At 54.3% G+C, this 26,256-nt stretch overlaps 1 protein-coding gene across 1 annotated transcript; it reads left to right on the top strand.

The window, feature by feature from the left end:
* The first annotated feature begins 15,165 nt into the window (after nucleotides 1-15,165).
* Nucleotides 15,166-23,505, top strand: LHX5 (LIM homeobox 5). The gene is made up of 5 exons (XM_061140841.1): nucleotides 15,166-15,338; nucleotides 17,375-17,598; nucleotides 18,234-18,511; nucleotides 19,207-19,372; nucleotides 23,138-23,505. The coding sequence occupies exons 1-5, from the start codon at nucleotides 15,166-15,168 to the stop codon at nucleotides 23,503-23,505; spliced, it is 1,209 nt and encodes a 402-aa protein (XP_060996824.1).
* The last annotated feature ends 2,751 nt before the right edge of the window (nucleotides 23,506-26,256 follow it).

Here is a 26,256-nt window from a genome sequence, read left to right as displayed (position 1 = left end):
CTCAGGTCTGGCTTTGGCATTATTGAGACATCAAAAATGCCAAAGCCTCCTAGAGAGAAGGAGAAAGTCAAAGAGACTCTGAGAAGTTTCCACAGACCCTTGCCTGCTGGGAGATTCCTCTGGAGAAGCCCATGAACTGGCCCTGGGACCCTGACCAGCCGGGGGTGGGGTGGGGGCTCCCCACTGGTTCAGGTGGAGGTAAACAGAGCCTGGCTGAGCAGGACACCCCTCCCCCAGTGGAGGCTTTTAGTGCAAGGATTTGGGCATCAGGGTCATACCCCTTGACAGAGAATGGGGTCTTCCTGCCAGTCATGGGATGTAAGACTGAGTTTCTCCACCTCTGCACTACAGAGACATTCCCTTGAATAATTCTGAGGCTGGAAAAGACTGTCCCGTGCACTATAGTATGTTCAGCAGCATCCCTGGCCTCTACCAGCTGGTAACACACTCCACCCAGTTGTGTTGGCCAAGCACATCTCCAGATATTGCCAAATGTCCCCTGGGAAACAAAAATCACCCCCAGTTGAGAACCACTGGTGTAAAGATCTTCCCAGAGGAGGAGGGAGAAACAGACACCCAGGTTAACAGTGATGGGTATAAAGAGAGAGAAAGGGAAGCGAAAGCAGAGATACAGCCTGGCTTTCTGGGTGGGGATGGGAAAAGGGCTTGATCCCTCACAGAGCACATCTAGTAGCCCTGGAAATCTGTCCCAGGTAGGGGACCTTACACCCTCCTCCTTTATTCTAAGAGATTAGCCCTTATTCTTCTTAAAAGGGGCATGTTTCTGTCCCATAAATACTTAATGATTGCTTTCTGTAGACAAGGCACTCTCACACACTCATTACAAACAATTATTCAACAAATCTGTACTATTCTTACTATTATTTAGTATTTCATCACTAATAATTAACAGCAGCCATCATCCCCTGGGCACTTACCTTGCGCCAGGCACTGTGCTATGCTCGTTACATTTATCATCTCATTTGATCCTCACAACAACTTCATGAGCTTATTCATGTCTTTTATCATTATCATTCTTCCTGGTTTGCAAATAAGAAATGTGAACCTCAGAGAGGTTAAGTAACTAAGCCCAAAGCACCTAACTTGATACACTTTGGGGGAAGTAAATGAATGAATGAAACTGGTAGCATAGCTCTTTTCTTTCTGTGTGTCCACATGTAGACACTGTATGGAAAATCGAACTGATAGCAGGTCTCCCCTGCTAGGTTGAAAGCAGTTTAGGAGCCAGAGGGTAAGGGGTGCTTGTTCATGTCGTCACGGGAGCCAAAACACATTTATCAAATAAGCAAATGAAGGACGGCCCTTTGCACGTGTCTAATCCACCCTTATAAACACCACTCTCCAGACCCAGCACAGGTCTGGTCCATAGTAGGGTCTCGGTATCATTGTGTTTTGTTCAAGGAGGAAAAGGGTAGGTTTTGGAATCCTGGGACTTGAGGAAGTCTCGAAGATCTGCCTTGAGATCAGTGGTTCTCAAGCAGAGGTGACTTTTTGCACCCCAGAGGACATATCTAAAGACATCACTGTGGTCACAATGTGCAGGGAGGGGTACTAATTGCCTCCAGTGGGTAGAGGATGGAGGTGCGTCCTATGCACAGAGTCCCCACCCAGTGAAGAATTACGAAGCCCAAAATGTAAATAGTGTCAAAGGGGATAAACCCTGATCTAGATGTATAAGCAGATGAATTACCATGGGGGGTCGTTACAAATATTTGGGGGAGAAAATGCTATGGGGTCATCTGGCCATTCACTCATTCAGGACACCTTTGTCAAAACCTTCTGATATAAGACAACCATGAGGAGTGGGTGAGGGAGAGTCAGAGGTGATTACGGCTCTGCCTCAACTCCAGCTCCCCACCCAGCTCATCAGCTGCTAGATTCTCCAGTAAGGATGGGCGACAATGCTGGGTAGGAAAAGGGAGGTGTATGCAGTCAACCAGAGAGAAGAGAACCCAAGAAGAAGAAGGAAAACTGCCTTGGAAGGTCCTCTGAGAAAAGCAGACACTGTCTCCCTTTAGTGTCATTATGTCATCTTTTCAACTGTATGTCCATGAGATTCACCCACACGGGGAACCGCATTGAAAGTATGGGAGCTTCCCTGGCTATCCAGTGGTTAAGACTTGTGCTTCCAATGCAAGGGGCAGGTATTCAATTCTTGGTCAAGAAACTACAATCTCACATACCACATGGCATAGCCAAAAAAAAAAAAATATGCATTAACCACTGAAACCTCCCTAGCAGTCCAGTGGTTAAGACTCTGAGCTTCCACTATAGGGGGTACAGGTTCAATCCCAGTGCAGCCAAAAAAAATGAAAAAAAAAAGAAAGAAAGAAGTATGACTTTCAGGGCTGGCCCCCATTTTAAATATTTCTATCCTATTCACAACTCATATTCATGCATCCCTCTACAGAAGACTTTTACAGACAGTCTATATTATATTGTGGCAGTTTCTGTTTTAAAATATTACCCCCGAAAGAAAAGGAGGGGAAAGGTGTATTCACATCATGGTTGGTCATCAGATCCAGGAAAAACTCTGGCCAGGCTCTGACACTTAACTAGCTGTGTGTCTCCATCTGCAAAATGGGGCTAATTACAGCCTCCGCCACCTAGCACTGTTCTGAGAATACCAAAAGATGATGCGTCTTATATGAGTCATCTCACTGTATAGCACAATGTCAGGTACCTACAAAGATTCAATGACTTTTTAATGCTCACTGATTAGGGGAGTGATCATTAACTTAACAACAGGATTATTCACCAGGAGAATTATCTTAATGTCACATTCCAGGAGTGCATTTAACACCTGGTGACCTTGACCACGGAGCGATGGAGATACACCCTGTAGAGCAGCGGTCCCCAAATTTTTGGCACCAGGGACCGGTTTTGTTGAAGATGATTTTTCCATGTACGGGGCTGGGAGAAGGATTGGTTGAGGATGATTCAAGTGCATTAGATTTATTGTGCACTTTATTTCTATTATTATTACATCAGCTCCACCTTTGATCATCAGACATTAGATCCCAGAGGTTGGGGACCCCTGTTGTAGGGCACTTCTATCATGTAAAGAATGGTTCCTCTGAAGGGTGACAGTCACCACAGTGGTCCAGATTACGCCTCTGGGAACCAGGTCTGTCTGAAGCAGGGCCATTCCTGGCCCTAGGATTGGATATGGGAAGGTCTTTGAATGACTCCAAGCACATAATTATTTACTTCTTTCCCCAAGAAGGTAACTTTCACCTCATACTCTATCTATTCCAGGCCCCAACAAAAGATTTAGTCACTTTCAACAGCTCAAGGAGACACTTTGTAAAGAAATTAGTCCCCTGCCTCCAGCCCCAGCCCAATAAAGCCCAGTAACAGCAGTTGTCTACTGCTTTCCAGTTTCCCAAATATCTCACCAATGCTCCAGGCACCATTACTGCCCCACTTTACAGATAAGTGGACTGAGGCTCAGAAAGGTTGAGCATTTCTCTCTGCCATGACTGAGCTGGTCAGCACTGGAGCTAGAATTCTTGGCCAGATCCTCCTTCAGACTCTCTTCTACCTTGACAGATAAGAGCTCTCAAAAGAGAAAGTGAGATTTTTGAAGGTGAGCCTCAATTTTTTCCCTTTGCCCCATTGCCTTCCCATATCCACAGCCCTAAACATACTCTGCTCCCTTTTTCCTCTCTAAACCAAGCTCTGACACAGGTAAAAACAGACTAAAACAATCCTACATGCCCATGCTGTGAGGCAAGTATACTATTTTTATCCCCATTCCTCAGATAAGGACACTAAGGAACAGAGAGGCTAAGTGATTTGCCATATACCACACAGCCTACAAACAATGAAGCCATATTTCAATGCTGGGAAATTTGGCTCCAGAGTCTGAACTGATAACACAACACTGTATTACTTTCCCTACAAGTAAGATTGGTTAGATTTATCACACACACACACACAAAAAGATTTTGTAATTTAGAGATCTTCCTGGTTTGCTGTGTTTTTCCATTATCACCCTTCTGTCTGTAACCAAGTGAAGGTTTCAGACCCAACCAGAACAAATAAAAATCATTCTACAAGGTCGAAGATCCATTTCTCCATTCTGATTTGATATCTGGTCTGCAAAGACTGCACCCTCTTGGGGTCCTAAAGCAAACTTTTCTTGCTTCCTTTTTCCAAACTGGGAATGCACCCAGCCAGCTATTCCATTTGCAGAGTCCGGAAGACAGGCAAAAAAGTTCAGGCCCTTCTCAGCTTTGCCCATTCATCTCCATCCACTTCTGCAGCTTTCTCGTCATCTGTGTACTCCTTCATTATTCATTCAGTCAACAAATATGTATTGAACAGTTATGTTCCAGTTACCGAGCTGGGCACTGGGGATTCAACAGTGAACAAGACAAACACAGTCTCTGCCCTCATGGAACGGATATTTTATTAAGGAAGACAGACAATATGCACCTAAACATATAAATGGGATAATTCTGGATATTGATGAAGGTTACAAAGAAAACAGACAGAGAGGTGGACTCAAGAGTCAGGAGAGATGGGGTGCTTTTAGATAAGATGGTTGGGAAAGACTTCTTTGAGAAGTTGACATTTGAGCTGAGACCTAAGTGACAAGAGGGGGCCAATCTTGTAAGAATCTGAAGGCAAAGGGACAAACCAAGTGCAAAGGTCTTGAGGTGAGAAAAATTAGGTGTGTGTGAAGCTAGGCATTGAAGCAGGGAGGGTGTATTAGGAGAGGTGGGTGAGAGCCAATCACAGAGACCCCTGCAGATCAGGATAAGGAATGTGGAATTATTCTAACTGTGTTGGGGATTCATTGGAGAGTTAAAAACAGGAGAATGAGAAGATCTGATTTATGATTTTAAAATATAACTTTTGTTATAGTGTAGAGAATGGGTTGCCAAGGAGAGCAAGGATAGAAGAAACAGGGAAGCCAATCAAATACAAGAAACAGGAAAACTACTGCTGTAAAACAGATGAGATGGTGGCAGCTTAGACCAGGTTGATAACAGAGATGAAGATGAGAAGTAGATGGGTTGGAACATATTTCGGAGGCAGAGTTAACTGAACATGCTGATGGATCAGATGCAAGGCAGGAGAGAAAGGGGGATTCAAGAACTGACTCTTAGATGTCGGTTTAGGAGATGGTCCAGGACCCTTTTTAACAGAAACTGGTCTTATCCACCCAACCCACATGAAGGGAGAGTCCTGTTTCTTCTTCATTCTAATTTCTTGCTTCACATTTAGGGCTTACACCAACTTACAAACCCAGACCATAGGCCATAATGGCCTGGGAATCCAAAGCTATTGTAGTAAAGAAATTTAGCACAGTGACCTCTGGAATATCCCCCATATAACCATCAGTTGTGGCCCCCTAGAGCAAGCACACACTCCATAACTAATGAGATCTGGGTTAAAATCACAGGCCTTAACTATGTAACAATAAGCAACTCAATGAACATCTGTGAGTCTCTATCCTCAACTGTAAAATGATGCCATGATAAATATCTACTACTTTTCAGGGTTGCAGTGAAGATCAAGGAATCAAGTATACATAATGGTCATTCAATAAGTGGCTTCCCCCGCCCCCCCTCACCCATCCTAGCTTACGGTTTCTCTCCTGGCACAATGAGCTGCTACATTTCAAGAGGTTGAAAGGTATAGTGCATTGGCCTTAATGAAAGATTGCTGAGTATTTTGGTGAGAAGATAACAGTCAGCATCAGGAGGAACTGGGGTGATGTTACCCCAACCCGAAAATGCAACCTTTTATTACAAATCACTCTGGTTTGAGAATTTTAGTTCCTCTGCCTTTATGGGAAAATTTAGCTCTAGAATGTCCAGGTGGGAAGCCAGAGCCAAGCTATCCCATTGAATTCTCAAGAACCCCTCCCTGTATGTATTGGTGGTGCTAACAACTGGGCTTAGCTGGCACCCCTGTGGTGGGTAGGCTTGGAGGGTGCTGAGAAGATCAAATGAAAAGGTGGCCCCAGGGCATCTGGGCTTTCTGGGAGGTAGTGTATCTATGAGATGTCAGAGGGACTGTGTACAGATCCGTGTGCACTAAAATGGGTGTACTCCCCTGGGAGGGAATATGTGATTTTTTTTCCTCCCCTGCACAAACTTCGCTAGACAAATGTTGCATACAAATTTGAGCAGAGGAATCGGTGCTTGGTTATACACCATGCCAGACGTCTAGACAACACTCCGCACGTTTAGAAAATGAAGCAGCATATTAACACTTTTACACCCAAAGTTTCAAAGGGATTCATTTCCCTGTTAATAATCCAGAAGATTGTTATGCTTGCAGATCTCTCAAAGGGTTAAGGCAACTTAATGTCCATCACTTTCACCTTCATAAGCCATCTATTGACTCATAGACAAGCTCCTTAGCCCGTTCACCTTAATATTTGGCCACCAATCCTCCTCCCAGATGTTATATTTTCCCACCCAAGAAGTTAAGATGCCAAGAATATTATATTCCTGGCATTAAATTTTCTAAACCCCTTACCTCTTCTTCAGAATAAATCAAAGAACAGATTCGAAGCATTTGTTTATGCTTAGTTCTATTGTTTTAAGCATGCATTTCCATTCTTTGGGGGTCGGAATAGCTGTTTTTATTTGTCTGAGAGTACATTTTAAATAAACCTTTCTTGCATCATTTATTTGGGAAGAAAAGAGAAGACACCGTTTTTAATCAATTGTTTTGTTCTTTGATATACACATACACCTGCGTGCAGAACACGTATTCTACGGAAAGACAAAAAAGGGAAATAAACGCAGGGGAGGGCAAGAATCACAGAGTGAAGGGGAGATAGAAAGAGGGAGTAAAGGAGGAGAGGGCAGCTTACAGGAGCCCATTTGCCCTCGCGGCGACGCGGCAGGTTCAGCACCGCGGACAGCTCCCGTCTTTGTCTTGGTCCAAACTCCCGCGCCCGCGCGTAGCCGGGCAGCGACCGGGGGCCACCCGCTGCCTTCTCCGCCAAACCTGCTTTGGGAAGAAAGAGAGAAGGAGACGAGAGCAGACAGGTAGAGGTTTCTCCATCCTCTCCCCGCATCTTCCGAACTCGGCCCTGATCCCATCCCACTGCATTACGGCGGTCGACTTTCACTTGGCTTCACACGGAACCTTGCTTTTGGCTACATAGTGTTGGGGGTCCGGGACGTCTCCGTGGCGAGTCCAGATTAGGTTTGGAATTCGTTTCGCTGTCACTGCCCCAGGCCCTAGCAGCCCACGATCTGTCCCCAGGCGACGCCTAGTCTAGCCTTCGACCAAAGAGGGGGAAAACGCGATGTCTAACGCTTTGCCACTGGGTATACGGGGCTGTGGATGCGCAAGGACACCCAGACCTTCTGAGCTTGGCCCCAAGACCTGAAGCATCAAATCCAGCGGAGAGAAGAAACGAAAGAGAGAGGAGCCAGAAAGACGAGAAAGGGTTGCTTTAGAAGCAACCCAAGCCCGGCAAAAGCAATGAATTATGATCAGAGATTACACATTTGGCCGCTCGAATTCCGCAGCGGTTTTTTGTTTTTTTCTTTCCCTTTTGTCAGGAAAGGCGTCTTTCTCCGAGTTCAATAAACTTCACCCACAGAAGCGACTCTATATTTTTTTTTTTTTTCTGGGTCTTTTCGTAGAATCCAAGATAAAAAGAATTTCTTCTCACGTTCTCCTCTGCCTAAAACCTTGTTTCCCCGAGGGAGTGGGAAATGCCGAACGTGTGATGGTCACTCTCCAAACCCTACTTCCACATACATAAATACACGCGCGCGCACACACACACGCCCACGGTCAATAAAGTTAGGTGCTTCCGCCGACCTTCAGAGAAATCGGCCAGCCTAGCTACGATTTATTCTCACGGAATTCGTTTCCCAGTTGGAGCCCTTGAGTAAGGGTAGACAGGGGAAGTTTAGGAATGAGCCTAACCACACAAGGAATACTCTGCCTCCGGCCGTAGGCGAATTTGTTGGGAGGAAAGCAAAAGGACTCTTCCGGACTTTCGAAAGCCTGGAGCCCCCAGCCTGCGTCCGGGGCGCACGGATATCTCCACAAAACAAACCGACACCCAAAGCCCAGCCCTGCAGCCGCGGACCGATTGGTATTCACCTCCAAAATAAGACCCCACCCTGGCCCCCTCCTTCCCCCGCAAAATAAAACCTTGGAATTTTTTTTTTCAGAGCAGCATTCTGCCCTTCCCCTCCTCTTCCCCCGAGAACCCTGGACGAGAAAAGCCACCGCGCACTGCTGGGCAGCTCAAAGGACTTTTAGAGAAAGCGCGATTCCCGCTGTGGTCCCCGAGGAACCGAGGGGCGCGCAGCAGGGTAAACATACTCGCCTTGGGAGGAAGGTGCTGGGGGTCGCCTTCCCTGGGCCCCTCCCCACCTCCCGGGGGCCGGCGGTGGGCGGCCCCCCCACCCCCCAGCCGGCTCCGGCTCTAGGTTCAGCCAGGCTGCGGTGTAAACCGCGGCTTTCCGATGCAGATTTCTCTTTTAACACCTTCTAAACAAAGGCTAATGAGGCCACTGCATTGCTCTATCAACACACAATCATTAGCAGCTGAGAAATACACACGCGCGCGCGCACGCGCGCACACACATGTACACACAAACAGAGCGCGCGGGCTGCCAAAGTCGGGTGAATTCTAAAGGAACCCATATTAGGCTAACAAAAAGGAGGTGGGATATGGAGGGGCGGGGAGAGGAGGTGGGAGAGAATGGGGAAAGGAGGAGAAGGAGGGGGGAGAGAGAGAGATGCTATCGAGACCACGAAAAAGACCAAGATAAAAGAAAGGGGAAGCAAGATACAGACTCAAATTCAGACTAGCTAGTCGGAGGGAGGATAATTAGAAAGTCTTCGGGATCCTCCATTTGGAGGTTAGCGCTCTCCCTTTGGGTTTCAGAGATGGAATGGGGTTGCAAGCATCTTCTGAAAAACAGCTCCGGGAGCCCAGGGGATAGCCTCCACGGTCGGATACCTCAGTGGGACCAGGGAGTCTGTGACCGCGACTCCATGCGCCCCAGCACTGCCTGCACTTGGATGAGGTTGAGACGGCCCTCCAGGCTAAACCGCCAAGGGAAGGAAGAGGAAGGTGCCAGCGGCACTCAGCTTGAAGCCTTCGTCAGCCTGGCAACCTGGGATTTGAGCCTAACCTGGCAGTTGGCGGAGCAGCCTCTAGCCTTGCACGAAGTGTGGGGTTTTCCCTCTCTGAACAAAGGGTCAGCATTGCTCCCACAAGTTGGAGGACTGGCTTGCACCTTTCCTTCTGTCCTCCCCAGGCTGCCCTCTGGCCCACAGGGATTAGCTCCAGTCTGCACCCTCCCCTGAAATTGGTGCCTAAGTTGGACCCTGGGTTGCGGTGCCAAAGAAGGTGCTGTAACCTGCAGGACCAGCTGGGTAGCCTGATGGCTGGGCCTCTGAGAGATTCATTCCAGGAGGAGACGGATGGCTGGAAAGAGAGAAGGGACGCCAGGCTCCACCCTACCCTGGCCCCAACCAGCTGGGTCTCTAAGCTGGCCAGCATGCACACGCTTTGCAGCTGGATTTTCTGGATTGGCCAAGTGCGATCAGCCACTGCCCTCCAACCTCCCAGAGATGCCCGCCAGGTGGTGGCTTGCAGGGCTCCTCAGCACACTTCCACCAGCCTGCCCCCAGAAATCTGACCACGGCCCTCTGGCTCCAGTCCTGTCCCAAGGCCACCAGACTCAACAGTGGTCCCCAACTCCTGCCACTGTTCATGTCCCACGGGCCCCTCCCCAAATATTGGACCGGGGACTCACTATTTGGACTGGGGACTCAGCAGCCTCGGACCCCAGTGCTGGGAGAGGGTGCTTAAGGAGGGGAGAAGTTTTACCACTGGTGAATTAATAGATGAAGGAAAGAAGAGGAAAGAAGGAAGAGACGGAGGAATGGAGGGAAGAAGGAAGGAAGGGAGGGGAGGAATTCCCTGCCTTTTTGATTAAACATTCCAGGTCGGGCCAGCCCAGTTAAGGAGACCGTTAATTAAGCAGCGCAGGATTCAACTGACAGGAAGGCCCTGCCCCCCGCAGAGATGTTCTGGAAACCAAGCAGTCCACAGAGGAGAGTGAGGGGACACACCGGCTTTGTCACCCCTGCTTTCCAGGGTTCAGCCTATACCCTGCCCTCCTGGGGACGCCCAGGCCCCAACACTCTTCCAGCCTGGACTTGGGGCTGCCCCCAGCTGGCCACCCCCATGGGGACCCCAGAAAGCTCACCCCTGGCCACCTCGCTCCCATCCTCCAACCATCCCTCTGTATCCCTGCCCGGGTGCCCAGACCTAAGCCCCTGCGCTGACCCACTCCAAGCGCCCAGTGGGCGTCCACCCAAGCCAGCCTGGGCGCACACGGTCCGGGGATCATCCGGCAAACCCGAACTCCAGAGGGCAGGGACTGGCGACTTGACCTGCCAACTCGGCTCTCTGGGTCTTGCCGGAGCGCCAAACCGGCCGCTCTTCTCCAGGCTCCGGGCGGCAGGGCCCAGCCTCCACGTCCGCTCCTACTCGGGGGCCGATTCCTCGCGGCGGCGGGCAGTGCGCGGCGGCGCGGCGGGACGCTGAGTGTGTGTGCGCAGCGCGGCCTATATTTACACCCCAAACAAAATAATTACACTTTTGTCGGAGGGAGAAAGCCAGTGATTAGGCGCGGGCTCTTTGCGGCAAAACAGTTTCTCAGTGGTACACCAGTATAATTTTTCACGGCTGGCTGAAATCAAAGAGGGGAGGTAATGAATCCGGCGAGCAATTTAAATTTACAATTTGTAACGCCGCCGCCGCGCAGACCCGGCCGAGAGCGCAGCTCCGAGGCGCTCGCTGCGTTTGTTTAATGTTAAAGCCGCGCTGGCTCCGGGGGGGTGGGGCGGGGGTGGAGTGTGCGTGTTGGGTGGGGGGCGGTAATGATGGAAGTCGGGAGAGGACAGGCTGGGCCGCCCCAGAGACCGCGGGGAGAAGACAACGAGGGGCGCGCTTCCCGGGTTCCCCCAGCGCGCGCGCTCCCCGAGAAAGCAGGCCACTCCAGTCCATTCAAAGCAAGCGGTTTGTCTTCAAACGGAGCGAAGGGAGATGCTCTGGCTGCCAGAAAAGCCCCGTTTCCGCTTGGCTGCAGAATCTTCCCGGGATGGAGAGTTTCCGGTGAGGGGCAGGGAAGTGTTCTACAACCCGCGGGAAGGTCGGTTCCAAACGCTCAGAAGAGTCCTCAGTCCGGCCGCTGCCCCATATCCCAGGCTGGAAAAGTCGGGAAAGGCGCATCCCCGCAATCCCAGCTCAGCGCACCTCGAAACGCCCACCCCCGGGCGGGTGTGCGCCTCCTCGCCGGTAATTAATTACCGAACTCAAGAGGGAATATGCAAACCGCGTATTACTAACTCTACGGGGCTTAAGTGATTGGAAACAGATTACTATCTTGTTTGTCTTTTGTCTGTTTTACTTATCCCGCCGCCGTCTGTCGAGTTGTAATGTTGATACTCTTTACTCTAGGAGGAAGATTTTTATATAGTAAATTCCATCAACATCTTGTATAAGTGACATTGCGTCTCCATGCATTACCCTGTTAAGACACAAGCAGTTTATTAGTTACATATAGGAGGGGATTTCGCTGCCTGGTCGCCATCTGTTAGCGCTGTTAGGGCGGGATAATTCGTCTAATAGTTGGTCTGCTGGCGTTTTTTTTTCGGAAGCTGTGCGCCTTGGAAGGTGGAGGGCCAAGCGAGATGCCGCTGCCACTGGACTGGAGCGAGGCGGTTTTGGACTCAGTGTGGGCTGTTCTCGGGGTCCCAGGGTGATTCCAAGAGGCTGTGACCTGGACAGGATGGGTAAACTCAGTTACAGGAGGCAGAAGGCCAGGCCGGGTCTTCTGGAAGTGAAGCTTCATCTTCAGCTCCCGGGCATCCATCCCTGGGGTGATTCGCCACATCCAGGATAGGGGGAGGGGGTATGTACTTCCTACTTCCCTGGCCTTGCCCCTCAGCGGCTGGGGCCTGACGGGTGCGTTGGCATTTAAGCCTATAGAGGAGGTGAGGGCAGGTGGGTTTATTCTAGATGTAGCTTGGTACACAGGCACCCAGCAGCCAGCAGGGTGGGCAGAGCTGGGGTGGAAAGACCTGGCTTTTCAGGTACCCACTCAGGAGTCGGGGAGGCGGCTCAGCGCGCTTAGTCCAGAGCAAGGGGGAAGGATATCATCTAGACAGCAGCTTTAATCCACGGGGTGCACAAAGAGAATCCTTCATTGCAGCTTTGAGTCTGATACCAGATCGGAATGACCAGCAGAAAGCCAGAGGCAGGGAAATAAAAATCAAGAGATACCAAGAAAGAAAGTGATGGGGAAATGGAGGGAAAAGGAAACAGAAAAAGAACAGAGGCTGAACATAAGAAAGACAGACAGAAAGGAAACGATGTGAAGAAACTCAGGAGAGATGGAGACAAAGACCAAGGAGGTATCTCGATTCGCCTCCACTTGGAGCCTGAGTGCCTCTTTTTTTTCTCCGGTGCTGTTTCACTCTGTCCCTGCCCTTTCTCAGCTCAATGACCCTTCATAGCCCAGGAGGGCAGGGCCAGGCACTGCCAGAAACTGCGATTTCATGTGGGGCTCCTGGAGCTCTCCCAGCCTGGCCTGGGAGACCCAGCGAGATCCGGCCTCCTTGTTCCTGGCTGGTCCCAGCTCCAATCAGCCACACCTGTTCCTTGCTCGGCGAGCTGGAGGATGAGTAACAGCAGAAGTGGCCCAGTTTGGGGACTCCCTTTCAGAAGTCCAGCTTGGGGGCCAGCACCCCACCCCAGTGACCAGCACCTGTCAATTCCTGTGCAAAGCCAAATCACTTCCCATAGAGACTGCGGCCTGTGAGGGGAAGCTAGAAGTCTGGACAGAAACCCAGGGGGAAAGTGAACACCCCTGAGCCTCCACCAACTGCCCCAATTCAGGCATCCACAAATCCTGCCCCCTTTCAAATCCACAAGGGCAAGCACACTAGAAGTACACACACAAACATATCCCTCCCTGGGGAAAAAAAATCACCACAGGAGTCACATAAACAAAATTATGGCTATCAAAATTATGGCAGAACTACACACACTCACACACACACACAATGATTGACCCACAAACACATATCCACAAAATTCCACACTCACAAACACACCCAACCCAGCTCAGTCACACACACACACGCTCACCTGCACACGATTCAGATTCTTCAAAGTCCACTTTCACATCCATGTTAGCACACACCAACACAAGCAATCTTACACAGATGCACATGCACATAAGCAAATACTCTCACATTCATGTGGCTGCAAGTATGCACATATATACATATATATGTACACACCAACCAACAAAAACAAAAGCACGCAGACTGATATACACAAATATTAGCAGAGCTATGCACAGGTACAAACACAAAAGACACACATGCCAAAATATATTCATATAATTGATTCCTGAGTAATATAAACAGAGGCAAAAACAAGATTCTCAAACAGCAAATGTGTATTAACAAACTCAACAAATGCACCCAAACGCATATCCATACCCAAGCCTTGGGGTGTACGCATGCAAGAGCACGCGCGCGCACACATACACACACACACACACAACTCTACACTCATCTGGCTCCCAGCCTGTGGGCCCAAGCCCTACAGACCCCATCGGCCCTCTTTTCTGGAGTGGGAAGGGAAAATCCCCACCTAGCTTGCCTGGCCTCCCTAACTTAGAGCATCCCGTTCATTGACTGGGTTGGCACTTTGGGAAAGAGGCATGTTTTTTTCCCTCCCCCACCAGAGTCACAGTCCCCCTCCACATACACCTGCGAATACCGCCCCCCCCCCCCTCAACACGCTCGGAGCCCCGTGGAATGGCACTTCCTGCCTCCTATGTAGAACCGAACCTGCACACACAGCCGGGACGCCCAGCGCGTGCAAACAGCGCCCGCGCAATCTTCCAGCGTGCCGCCTCGGCCGCGCTACCCACTCACCGCGGCGCCCAGACTGGCTGACCCGGGATCCGGAAGGTGCCACGAGGAGAGCAGAGACGCGGTGAACGCCACTTCTGAGCTGGCGTCGAAAAGACCGGTGCGCTTTCCCACCGGAAAGACCGGTGGGGAGTACCCCACTCCCCACATCTCCCCTAAGTCCCATGGCCAGCGCGGGGTCTCGGAGCGGGTCAGAGAACATGCCCCCCAACCTGGGCCTGGGCCTGTTCGGTCTTTCTCTCTCTCTCCTTGAGAAAGACCGGGCTTGTCCCCAGTCCCTGTGTATGACAAAGGAAACCGGGGACGCCTCCCGGGAGTCCCGGGAACCTCTCTGTCGCAGCTCCAGGGCGCTGACCCCAGGGGCGCGCGGGTAGGGGGAGTCCAAAACGGCTGGCTGGGCTGGGGAAGAGGAGGCAGACAGAGCGCGCGATCCTCGCCTTGGGCAACTTCTGGAAGTTCCATGGATGGAGAAGGGGGCAGAGGTTCCCCACCTCCCCACTAGGCCTTGGAACCCTGCCCCCACCCCCCCCCCCAGATATGTGTGAGGCGAGAGAAGAGAGAGGCAGTTCTCAGATCGCGCGGCCCCCCAGCCCCCAGCCCCAAACTGGAAGGTAAATACTTACTTTGCCTCCGAACCAGGTACAAGCTAATACTCAACAATACTGATGCCTTGTTTTTTTTGCTCTGTCCGGACCGCAACGCTGTAGCCAATTTAGATATGCTATAAATTTAAGAGGTTGCCATGGCCACCGCGTGCCCATTGGCCGTCGGGCCCCCTACGTGCCGCGCCACGTCACCAAATCTGAATAAGGATGCGCGAATTAGGCGGCGGCCAGACAAAGATGAGGATCGGGACCGCTTGAAAGTGGGGGAAAGTGCCGGCGCCTCCGCCACCGGGGAAAGCCGCTCGGCAGAGCCGAGGCCAGCAGCCACCCAAGATATACTGGGGCGCGCGGCCCGGGGCATGAGGCTGTGAAAGCCACCAGTCCCCACCCCACCGCGGGCAGCCTAGCTCCAGGCCCAGCAATCACCCGAGGACTTGACCGGCTGAGTCTTGGTTCGGACCGGACTCGCCCGGCGGCGGCCGAGAGGAGAGGCAGAGAGCAGCGGCGGGGCCGGGGGCCCGAGGGCCGGGGGCCCGAAGGGAGGTCGAGGCGGCCCGAGCCGCCGGGGCGCGGGGCTATGATGGTGCACTGTGCCGGTTGCGAGCGGCCCATCCTCGATCGCTTTCTGCTGAACGTGCTGGACCGCGCGTGGCATATCAAATGCGTTCAGTGCTGCGAGTGTAAAACCAACCTCTCGGAGAAGTGCTTCTCACGCGAGGGCAAGCTCTACTGCAAAAATGACTTCTTCAGGTAAGAGGCCCGTGCCGCCCCTGCTTGCTGCCCGCGCGCCCGCCCAGCGCGCGCTCCGTTGGGGCACCGGGGAAAGGGAGAGACCCACCCCAGCCTCCCGGTCTCACCAGCTTCAGTGGGGAGCCGGCTCGCCCAGCAAGCTCTTGCCGTCCTCGGTCCAGCAAGGGCCGGAACCCAGGCGGAGTGAGAAGAATGCGGCTGGGCTGCTTCTAGCTGTCTTTTCCAGGGCGGCTTGGATCGGTGGTGGGGCAGGGGGAGGAAGCCTGACTAACTTGCTCCACACTCGTCTCTGCCCCTTCCTAGCCGGCATCACCCCAGGGTGGAAGCTTCCAGCCAAGCTCTGAGAGACTAAGGATTCTGGCGAAGTTAGGGACAGCTGAGGGCTTCTCCCACCAGGCAGAGTGGGGGGTGTCCAGAGGCTGGGCTCTGGGCAGGTAGGGTTCCCAGGGCCTTTCTGGACAAACAGAAACTTCCCAGCTCCAGAGGGGGCTCAGCCAGAAAGATCTCCTCTGGTGATGGGAAGGGAATCTTCTCTCAATCCCCCCATCCGCATCCCCTCCCCCCACTGGCCCCAAACTCCTTAAACATTTTCTCTTCTGTTGAAAGTACAAACGAAATGAAGCTGGAATCAGGACCTGCAGGGTCTACCCTTGCTGCCCACTCGGGCCCTCAGGCAGATCACAGAGATCACTTCTCTCAGTCTCAGTTTCCCAGCTGAGAAATGTTGAGGGTTGGCCTGGAAGACTGTGGGGGTTTTGGCCGCTCGGCCTGGCCCGCTTCCCCATGGGTGCCCAGAGTCTGCTTTGTGAGTGCGAATTCCAGGCGCAGAGAGAAGAGGGGGGGCGTGATAAACGCCGTGCGGAAGGGCTGCTCACCGGCCTCGGTGAGCTGGCACTGGGGAATTTGAATAGGAGAAAATGTCAGGCTCGCCTTTACACGTGTAAACTCCCCGGCCCCAGAAGCCCAAGGCCCCTAATGTGGTGGTGCTTGCAAAGCACCTAATGATTTTTGATAAGGTGCATATGGCCAATTATGCTGCCGGATAAGGCCAAAAGTGACTTATGGCTTCTAATGCCCTCACTACATCAACGTCACCCAAATTCGCCCTGTTTAGAGACGTGGGTGTGAGTAGACATGGGGCCCCAGAGCCCTGGGCCCTCACCCTCTCTCCCCCTGCACCTCTCTGCTCCCGCGTCTCCTCATCCCTCCCAGTGCCAGTCTGCACCATCCATTTCGGGGGAGGCCGGCCTTCTCCCAGCATTCTTGGAAGAAAGAAAAGGATTTAGATCGGGAACACAGAAAAGGAGGCATTGGAGAGATCCCGAGTTCTGGCCATGCAGGTTTAGGACGGCCTACTGATCACATATCCCACCCGCCCTGCCTGCCAGGGCCTGGGATCTGGGGACCGGGAGGTCCAGTCCCTGCATTCCAGAATCCATAGGCCCCTGACCAGCTCCAGTGGGGCCCAGAGCAGGGCCTGGAAAGTCTACAGCACTGGCAATCAGCATGGCTCTCTCCTTCCTGCTTAGGTTCAGCTCAGGAGAGGGGACCCCTCCATGCTCCATTGCTAGGACCCACCAGCCAGGCTGATTGACCCCACCTGGATCCCAGCAGACTGTTAAGGATCCAGAAGGCAAAGCCGAGAAGTGGTCCCAACCCAGCCTGCCTGGCTTTAAAATCCCTCCTGACCTCAAGAGCAGAGTTTGCCTGGAGCATCCCGGGCGGATCTAGTAGGGGTGGGTGGTGGAGGAGGGGCACAAGTTTGGGTGCTCTGGGCCTTCTCCTGGGCTGAAGGCTGCACCCAGCAGAGTTCAAACAAACCCGACCACCGAGGCCCGAGAGTCCCAAGCTCAGTCCTGAGTGTTTCGGCTCCCGGCTGGCATTTCCGGCCAGGGAGGACAGGACTGGCGTCTCCTATTGACAGATGTGGAAATGGAGGCTTCTCAGGAGCGAGGGCGGGGCAGGAGGAGGTCAGGGCTTCTGGGAGGATGGGACGCTGGGCTGGCCTCAGGTGACAGGCCGTGTCGCGTCCGCAGGCGCTTTGGCACCAAGTGTGCAGGCTGTGCGCAAGGCATCTCGCCCAGCGACCTGGTACGCAAGGCCCGCAGCAAAGTCTTCCACCTCAACTGCTTCACCTGCATGGTCTGCAACAAGCAGCTCTCCACGGGCGAGGAACTCTACGTCATCGACGAGAACAAGTTCGTGTGCAAGGACGACTACCTGAGCTCGTCCAGCCTCAAGGAGGGCAGCCTCAACTCGGGTAGGAGGCCCTCGCCCCTCCCCAGCCGAGCCCCAGCGCCCTCCCTACTTTGCCCCCTGGCTGGAGGCGGTGCCGGGGCTCAGAGCTCTCCACTCTGAGGTCTAGGCACACGGAGGGGCCGTGGGGGGGCTGGCGTTTGCAGCCAGTCTCTCAGCATACTTGCCACTCCAGCTCTTCCCCTGCCCTCCTCCAATTCTTGTCCAAGCGGTCCTCCTCCTCCTCCAATTTGGAGCCGTTTCCCCTTTCCGAGTCTTTTCAGCTCCTGGTAATTTCTAGCTGCATAGTGAGGACAGTAATTGGGGTCTGCAGGAAGGAGAGGTGGGAAAGGAAGATCCCAGGCCAGGAGGGCGTCAGGACCCTCCTCGCGTCCCCTCTCCCGAGAGCGCGCCTCCCCCTTTCGCAAGCCCTAGCTGAGAAGTGCTGAGAGGGCGTGAGAAGGGCCCCTCGGAAGGCCCGGCCCCGCCTGGAGGGAGTGGGCGGGCGTCGGGCCCCTGGGGGAGGGGCTGTGGCAGGTTTGGGGTGGGAAACCCGCCGCCGTTGGTGGTGGCCGGTGCCGCCGGGAACCCGCTACCGGACTGGAGAGGTCTCGGGCCGCCGCTGACGTCCGGTTCCCTTCCCGCTCCGTCCGCCCGCAGTGTCGTCCTGTACGGACCGCAGCTTGTCCCCGGATCTCCAGGATCCACTCCAGGACGATCCCAAGGAGACCGACAACTCGACGTCGTCGGACAAGGAGACGGCCAACAACGAGAACGAGGAGCAGAACTCGGGCACCAAGCGGCGTGGCCCGCGCACCACCATCAAAGCCAAACAGCTGGAGACGCTGAAGGCCGCCTTCGCCGCCACGCCCAAGCCCACGCGCCACATCCGCGAGCAGCTGGCGCAGGAGACCGGCCTCAACATGCGCGTCATCCAGGTGCGGCCCGGGCTGGGCCACCCCCTCCCCATCGCCGCTGCGTCCGCGAGCAGGGAAGCTCGGAGGAGCCTCGCACCCAGCCTCCTTGGCTAAGAGCGCGCCGAGTTCGATCCAGGGGCAGGCGGTGCGCCAGCGGTCGGGGCCCTAGCCCCGACTGGTCACACTCCTAGCCGGAAGATCCAGGCCGGCCCTGCAGTCTTCCAGCGGTGTCGCCTTGGGCGGGTCACTTCACCTCTCTGATTCCCGCCCCTAGCCCCTTTCAAGGAAGGTTTTAAGCCTCGCTGGAGTACGGGGACCTTTCCCTTCCTCCCCTCCTCTGAGCAGAGAAAGAGGCGCTGTTTGTTCTCCGCGTGCTCCCTCCGGGCGCCCGACAAACGGCCAGAGCCCGGCTGGGGGAGGCGAGGGGCCGAGACCAGCGCCTTGCCGAGCGGGAGGCCTTTATAAAGCCGTCACACCGCGGACGGGCCAAGGACCAGGAAGCCCAGCTCTTTATGAGTCGCCCCACGGGTCCGCGAAATCCTTCACCCTTGGCTGGTTCGCCGAGGCCCCTCTCCACCCCTCTGGTCTAATCCGGCCCGGCCCCTCGGCTCAGGGCATTCTTGGTGCGAAGGAGGCGCTAGGACCCAGCAGGGGCGACCAGGACAGGGAAAGAAGGGGACTCAGATGGGAGCTCACGGCCCCCTCCTCTGTCCCAGGTGTGGTTCCAGAACCGACGGTCCAAAGAACGCCGGATGAAACAGCTGAGCGCCCTGGGCGCCCGGAGACACGCCTTCTTCCGGAGTCCGAGGCGCATGCGTCCGCTGGGCGGTCGCTTGGACGAGTCGGAGATGTTAGGGTCTACTCCGTATACCTACTACGGAGGTAAGCACCCCGCCTTGGACGCGGTTCCCCACACCTAGGTCAGTGCTGGTTGAGCGGGCAGGCCTGGATCCCTGCGATCTGGGGTGCCCGGGGACCCCTTTCCTCCTTTCTACCCGCGAAAAACATACACAATCATGAACACACCTTAAGAGACACGCATCAACAAGGGCAGACCCACGCTCAGATACTTCCTGGACAGAAAATGAGATATATGCGTTCACTCACCCATGCCCGATGCCCACAGATAAACAAATGAGACAGTGACACACACCCACGCAGGACCCACACGAGACCCACGTCTAGACACATGATCACCCACAACCAACACAGGTATACCCCACCCCCTCGGTATACTGACAGACACGCTGACACTCTCCAGCTCAAGCACTCGGCATGTACCCCGTCCCAGCCTGACACGCAGCCTTCTGCTGCCCTGGCCCACAGGCGGGCCTGGCATATTTTGGCACCAGCAGGAAAGCAGGCCCTGGCAGGCAGCACCAATAGTAGGGATGGAGGGGTCAGAGGTCTCCTGGGGTCACCCCCTCGCTATCTTTCAAGACAGCACCTCCTTTTCCCACCTCGGGGACCATGCACACAGCATCTGGACCGTTTAGCCCAGATGCCCGGCAATTGGGCGGGTTTTGCTGGACTAGGACTCTGGCCCACCCACCCAGCTGCAAGAACACCGGGGCTCATCAGGACTGGGGGCGGGGGTGGGGGTGGGGGGAAGCAAGAATTGAGCCAACCTAGTTATCCACTCTGGGTACTTAGGGCTGCAGGGGGCAAGGAGCCCAGCGTGGCCCAGAAGAATTCCTCTGTTGCTGTTAGCAGGCTCAGGCCTGGATGTATTCTCCTCTTCCTTCCTCCTTCTCTCTTCTGTCCTCCCTTCTCCCCTCTACGAACACTTCACTCTCCTGGATGACCTCTCCTGACTCCCTCACCTCCTGTTTTGTTGAGACCCAGTTGCTCCAGGGCACTATTGGACTGACTCCCCCTTCCCGTGCACCCCAGACTTGTGGGCTCTAGGAAGGCATCTCTCCTTCTATTCCTGAGCCTCTGAATTTGGGGAGCCCCCAGGAATGCCTTTGCTGGAGAGGGATCTCTGCTCCACCCTGACTGGGGAAGGGGGTGGTCCTAGTAACCCAGATTGGTGAGAGGTGACTTCTTTTAGAAAAGTCTGCTGGATGGCTGTGTCGAAGGGGGGGGCTAGGATCCCGGGTGCCCAGGCAGACCCAGAAGGAAAATAAGAGTACCCTCTACCAGCTTTGTTTTACCCACAGGCCTGGGAAGTTAGCTCCTCTGGCCCGGCCAGGGTCCCCAGAAACTGTGGCTGAAAAATGGTGATGTGCTTTTAGGGAAGAGACTGAGATGGCAGGGCAGGTACAGACGCCAAAGGGAGTTGGCCTAGTTTACTTGTCCTGGGGCCTCTACTCACCGACTTTCTTCACCTGTCTTTGCCTCCTTGCGCGCAAAATCTCTGCCCGGCGCAGGGAGGTTGGCCGGGCGGTAACAGTCCGGAATTTTTCCCCGCCTGGGTAATTAACCAAGGTTTCCCCTAGGACCAGCGTGCCTCCCACCAATCCGACCGCCTTTTCTACCCCCATGTCTGCTGGATAGGGTGGGGGCCTGGACACGCGGGGCCCCTCTTTCCCTGGAATGGGGTGGGGGGGGACGGCCGCGGACCCCCGGCTCCAGGGAGGCAGCCCCGCCTAATCCGCGCTGGGAGATCCCGGCGGCGGCGGCCGGCAGCGGGCGAGAAAGGGGCCGGGCGGCGGGGCCGGCGGCTCCCCGTGGGAGCAGGGACAAAGCCCCAGCTGCGGCTTTTGTGCCCTTTTCAGACGGCGTTTGTTCCAATTACCTCCGGCCCGGCCGCCATATGGGCGGAGGCGGCGCGCTCCGCGCGGGGGCCGAGGCCCTCGCTGGCTAGCCGGCTCGCTACGAACCGTGGCCGTCCCCCATCGCCGTCCCTTAGGGGCCCCAAATTCGCCGCTTCCAACCTTTCTAGTCACTTACGAGGAGAAAGGAATGAGTGGTTTTTAAAAAGTAATTGGCGACCGTTTTGGCTGTTGCCTAACCGTCTCCAAGCCCGCCTCCGGACACTCCCCATTTGGACTGATGTCAAGGAAGGTTTGGGGAGGGTAGGGGGCGGCAGGGGGAGTCCAGCCCTTGGCCCGGTGACAGACCCTGGCCCTAAACTGGAGGCGTGCGTTTGCTGAAGAGACCCCGGCTTCCGGACGCGCTGGTTTTCCCTCCGCCCAAAGCGGGTTATTGTCAAGGGTGCTCCTTTCGTGGGGTCCCACGCCCCACTCTTTCAGGGGGCGACCTGAGGGGGAGGGAAAGAGGCTCTGTCCTTTGTTCGGAAGGGCTTGGGGAAGGGGGCTTTAGGAAGAGGTCACGGGAATTGACTCAGAAACACTTTGTCGAGAATGGGTGGGCGTGTAATCTGGAGCCACTGCGTTCCCCGAATTTGTGGGCAAAATTAGAATTTGTGCATGGGCCAATAGCTATCACCAGATTAGTAAAAGGGCTCAACGTCCCCCAAATGCCCCCAAAACTTTGGGAGTCCTGGCAAACCCACCCCGGGGGACCCAGCTTTTACCCCAAGGCGCACGGATCTCTGGACGCGGCCTGGCGAGTGTTCTTATCGTCCCCCCCTCCCCAAATCTCTGAGGCTCAGCTTTCTTCATTCCTGGCCGGATGAGGCCGGGCAGCCGGTCGGGCCCCACATTCACCGGGTAGACGAGGGGGCGCAGCGCAGGAAGGGGAGGGCGCTGAGACCGCCCGGCATGGTCCGCGGCCAGGTTTCGGCGGCCGGGGCCAAACTCGCCAGCGCCACTGCGCTCCGGCTGCGCTTCTCCCAGGCGGGGTTGCCGCCCGATCGCAACCATTTCACCTTCCGGTCTCTTTCCGCCATCTCTGCCTCCCTGCCCTGCTCCTCTCCCGGGTCTCTCAGCTCCTGGGTCTCTCAGCCCCCGTGTCTCTGGCCGTCTGTCCGACTCGACTCGTGCGTCTCTGGACGCCTCTGTCTCTCCCCCGCTTCCATCTTGTTCCTGGGTCTCTCCCCGGGTTTTTTCTGCGTCTCTAACCACACAGCCGCCTCAGCTTTCTCTTTCCGGCTCCTGGACTATCTCTGTTTTACTCGAGTAACGCCGGGTGTCTATCTCAGGCGTGGGTTCAGTGACTGAGTCTTTTTTCTTGCCTCCCCACGGACTCTGGGTCTGGGGTGTCTCCTTGCGTGCTGTCCTACGGATCTCTCCCCGTCTCTTTATCTGGCAGTTGTCCAGTGCGTCTTGCTCTCTGTGTCTCTCTCGCCAGCTCTAAGACACTGTCTGGAATCCTCTGTCTCTTGTGCTTCCCCCGTGACCTCTGTCTCCTTTCTGTCTCTGAGTCAGGGAACCTCTGATGTTGAAAGGTGTGTGTCCTTCATAGTCCCGGAGTCTCTGCCAGCTCCTGAGACTGTAGCCTTTCCGTCTCACTGCTTGTCTGTCTCCCCAGCACGAACTCTGGGTCTGGCCTTCCGTCTCACTGGCCTGCCTCTCCCTTGGTCTCCGCAGGCCTCTCCACGGGTCTTTCTCTAACCTCGAGTCTGTGTCGCGTGGTCCCCATGAACGTCCTGTCCCGCCAGCCCCAACCGCATCTGCACCTCTCTGCCCTTGGTCTCCCTGGGTCCCCTCCCCTGAATCTCCTCCCCCAGGTCCCTTGAGTCCTCCCTAAGCGACCTCCCCATCTCTCACTCTCCCCTCTGCCGCCCTGTCCCCTCCGCAGACTACCAAGGAGACTACTACGCGCCAGGGGGCAACTATGACTTCTTTGCGCACGGCCCGCCGTCGCAGGCTCAGTCCCCGGCCGACTCGAGCTTCCTGGCCGCCTCCGGGCCCGGCTCGACGCCGCTGGGCGCGCTGGAGCCGCCGATCGCCGGCCCGCACACCGCCGACAACCCCAGGTTCACCGACATGATCTCGCACCCGGACACGCCGAGCCCCGAGCCGGGCCTGCCGGGCTCTCTGCACCCTATGCCGGGCGAGGTGTTCAGCGGCGGCCCCAGCCCCCCCTTCCCCATGAGCGGCACCAGCGGCTACAGCGGACCCCTGTCTCACCCCAACCCTGAGCTCAACGAGGCTGCCGTATGGTAAGGCCACCGGGCCGGGCCGCCCCCCCGCGCTTGGCCCTGGGGACCCGCCCGGCCGGCCCCCGCCCCCGCCAACCTCACCCCGGACGCAGCCTCCCTAAACCAAAACGCCCGACGTGGACACGGCTCTCTCTCTCTCGAGTCCGAACTCAACCGGCAGCTGCTTCTCGGCTGGGCGCGAAGGAGGAGGACCGACCCCCGCCCCCCATCTCCTTCCTCCCACCGCGGCCTCCCCGGGAACCCCCTGCCAGCGTCTCCCGGCAGCCGCGAGCGATTTCTTGGGACCAAAGTTAACACTCCGGAGGGTCAAGAGATTTCAAGCACGCTCTAGGCTTCTCCCGACCTCTCCCCCAACCCACACACCACCTCTTTGGACCAAGAGAGGGCTGAAGCCAAGGGATGGAGACGATTTCTTTTTTTCCCCCCTCCCTGGAATCCGACTGGCATTTTGTAATCGTATCTCTCACTCTGCTTTCCCGTCTTTTAAAAAAAAAAGAAAAAGAGAGATTGAAGGGAGTGAGAGGAAAGGGAGCAGAATGAGTTAGAAGATGGAGAGAGAGCCAGCAGAGAGATGGAGAGAGAGTGAGAAACATGTTTGGATGGGGGGGCGAGTGGGGGTGGGGGTGGGGGTCACTGGAAGACAGCTCCACTTGTGCGTTCGCGCCCCCTGGTGGTCAACCTCGATGATCACGGTCAGCTTTTCTAGGAAGAGACGGGAGCGGTCCCGACGTGGCCAGCCCAGGGGCCAGACCCCCACCTCTTCCTTCCTTTGACATTTATTTTGAGCCAGGGGGTCCAGGCCAGATTCAAACATTGCCCATCCTGCGCTCCGCTTTGGGCAAAGCGCCAAGATTTCTGGGCTCTGGCCGACAGACCACCCTCCGTGCCCAGGTCCTTGGAGGCTGGGCGGTCAGGATGTACAGTATTATACTTTTTTGGAAGTTGAACGCTTCTAGTTTCCTTATTTTGTACAAAGAAGAAACAAATAAAGTATGTTTTTGTGTTTACTGTTTATTTATTGTACACTAGTTATCTGGGGTTGGACATTTTTATATTTTTAAGAGGAGGGTGGGCAGAGTGGGGGAAGGGAGCCAGAAAGAGGTTTACCTAAAAAAAAAAAAAGCAAAAAAAAAAAAAACCCAAAAAAATCAACTTTTTTAAAAAGAAAGATTAATAAAAAATTCTTTTTTCCCTCCATGCTGTGTGATTTTCTTTCTTTTTTTTTTTTTCCTTTTTGCCTCTTGTCTTCAGTCACTCTGAATTAATGGAACTATTCTGGTTCTTGTTTCTGACATAAAAACAGATTTGATGGATGCAAAGACCTCTCATCTAGCAGGGTGATGGGAGGGGTTCTTTTGGCAACTAACAGGTAAGGAAGATGCCTGCCATTTTTTTTTTACAGCTACGATGCACCAATAGTATCTCCCCCAGTTTTATGTAATACCCTGATCTAACACAAGCCAACCTGGCACATAGTAGGCCTTCAAAATATTTGATGACTGAATGGATGTGTGACTTGTTTATCACCAGAGCAATTCGAGCTTCACTCATTACTCCTCTGGGTAATTCCAGATGGCAAAAACAAAACTGAACAGACAAAAAGCAGGTTGGGACTTGCCAGGCAGTCCAGTGGTTAAGACTCCACATCTCCATTACAGGGGTCGTGTGTTGGATCCCTGGTCAGAGAACTAAGGTCCCACATGTCTAGTGGCGCGGACAAAAAGAAAAAAAGCAGGCTGGTAGGTCCAGTGCTGCAAGGCTGTTTTAGAACGGAAATGCCCGCAGGGAGAACAAGGCTGTTCGTCCTGCAATTCTTAACACAGTGCCTGCTTGGGTCCTTTGGTAAACCAGCATGGTGGAAGGGAGTTCTTGAGGAGATTTAATGGGTCTGAGGCTACTCCCTAAAGACAAGTCCCTCCCTCCCTCTGCCTCAGTTTACCTACTTTCAAAAGTGGGGACTAGAGGGAGTCCTTTCTATAACTTCATTCTCTTGCAGCTCAAACACTGTAGGATGAGAAAAACAGATGAGAAGAGAAAATAGATGGAAGAGGGTCCTGCATTTGGATGCCTGTTCTCCCAAGCTTAGGATAGGGGAGGGGCTTACCCATTTTAGCAGCAGCAGGAGAAGGAGGGGGACTGGGGGCTTGTGGGGAGTGAACCACCATGGAATGGACACAGGCTAAGAGCCCTCCTCGTCTCTCCTTCTTTCATTCGGACATCACAAGAATAATTCGAGGTGACCTGACTTTTTCTTTTCTTTCCTTATAACACATTTGTCTTTATCAGACAAATGCTACTTGCTCGTGGTGGAAAATCTAGAAAATGCAGATAAGCAAAAGAAAGAAAAGATAATCCCCAGGAATCTCAACTAAACGAGTTGATACGTTTCTTTCCAGATTTTTTTTTGTTTTTTTCCTTTTCATTTTGAGACTAGAGATCACGCACACATAGACACAGAGCATAGACTTGCCCTTGGCAGGCTCACAACTCCAGGAGCACCAGGCATCTGGGAGAGGCCCATTCTTGAATAACCCTGGAGTGGCCCCATTAAGATCTCAGAGGGAGGCTCCAGAAACCAGAGTCCAGGAGGGATGTGATCTCTGGGGTCATGATGAGGACTTGAGGCTGATTCCCCATGGGTGCTAGCTCTGAGTGTTGGTGCGTCAGGAGGGTTGGGAGCAGAGAGGTCACCTAGGAGTGGGATAAGGGTAAAACAGAAGAAGGGCCCTGGGCTCCGGGAGACTGGCTGGCTGGT

The sequence above is a fragment of the Dama dama genome, chromosome 5 (genome assembly GCF_033118175.1).
Source record: "Dama dama isolate Ldn47 chromosome 5, ASM3311817v1, whole genome shotgun sequence".
NCBI classification, from domain to species: Eukaryota; Metazoa; Chordata; class Mammalia; order Artiodactyla; family Cervidae; genus Dama; species Dama dama.
The sequence above is the reverse complement of the archived record's forward strand: the minus strand, read 5'-3'. Positions and strand labels throughout refer to the sequence as shown.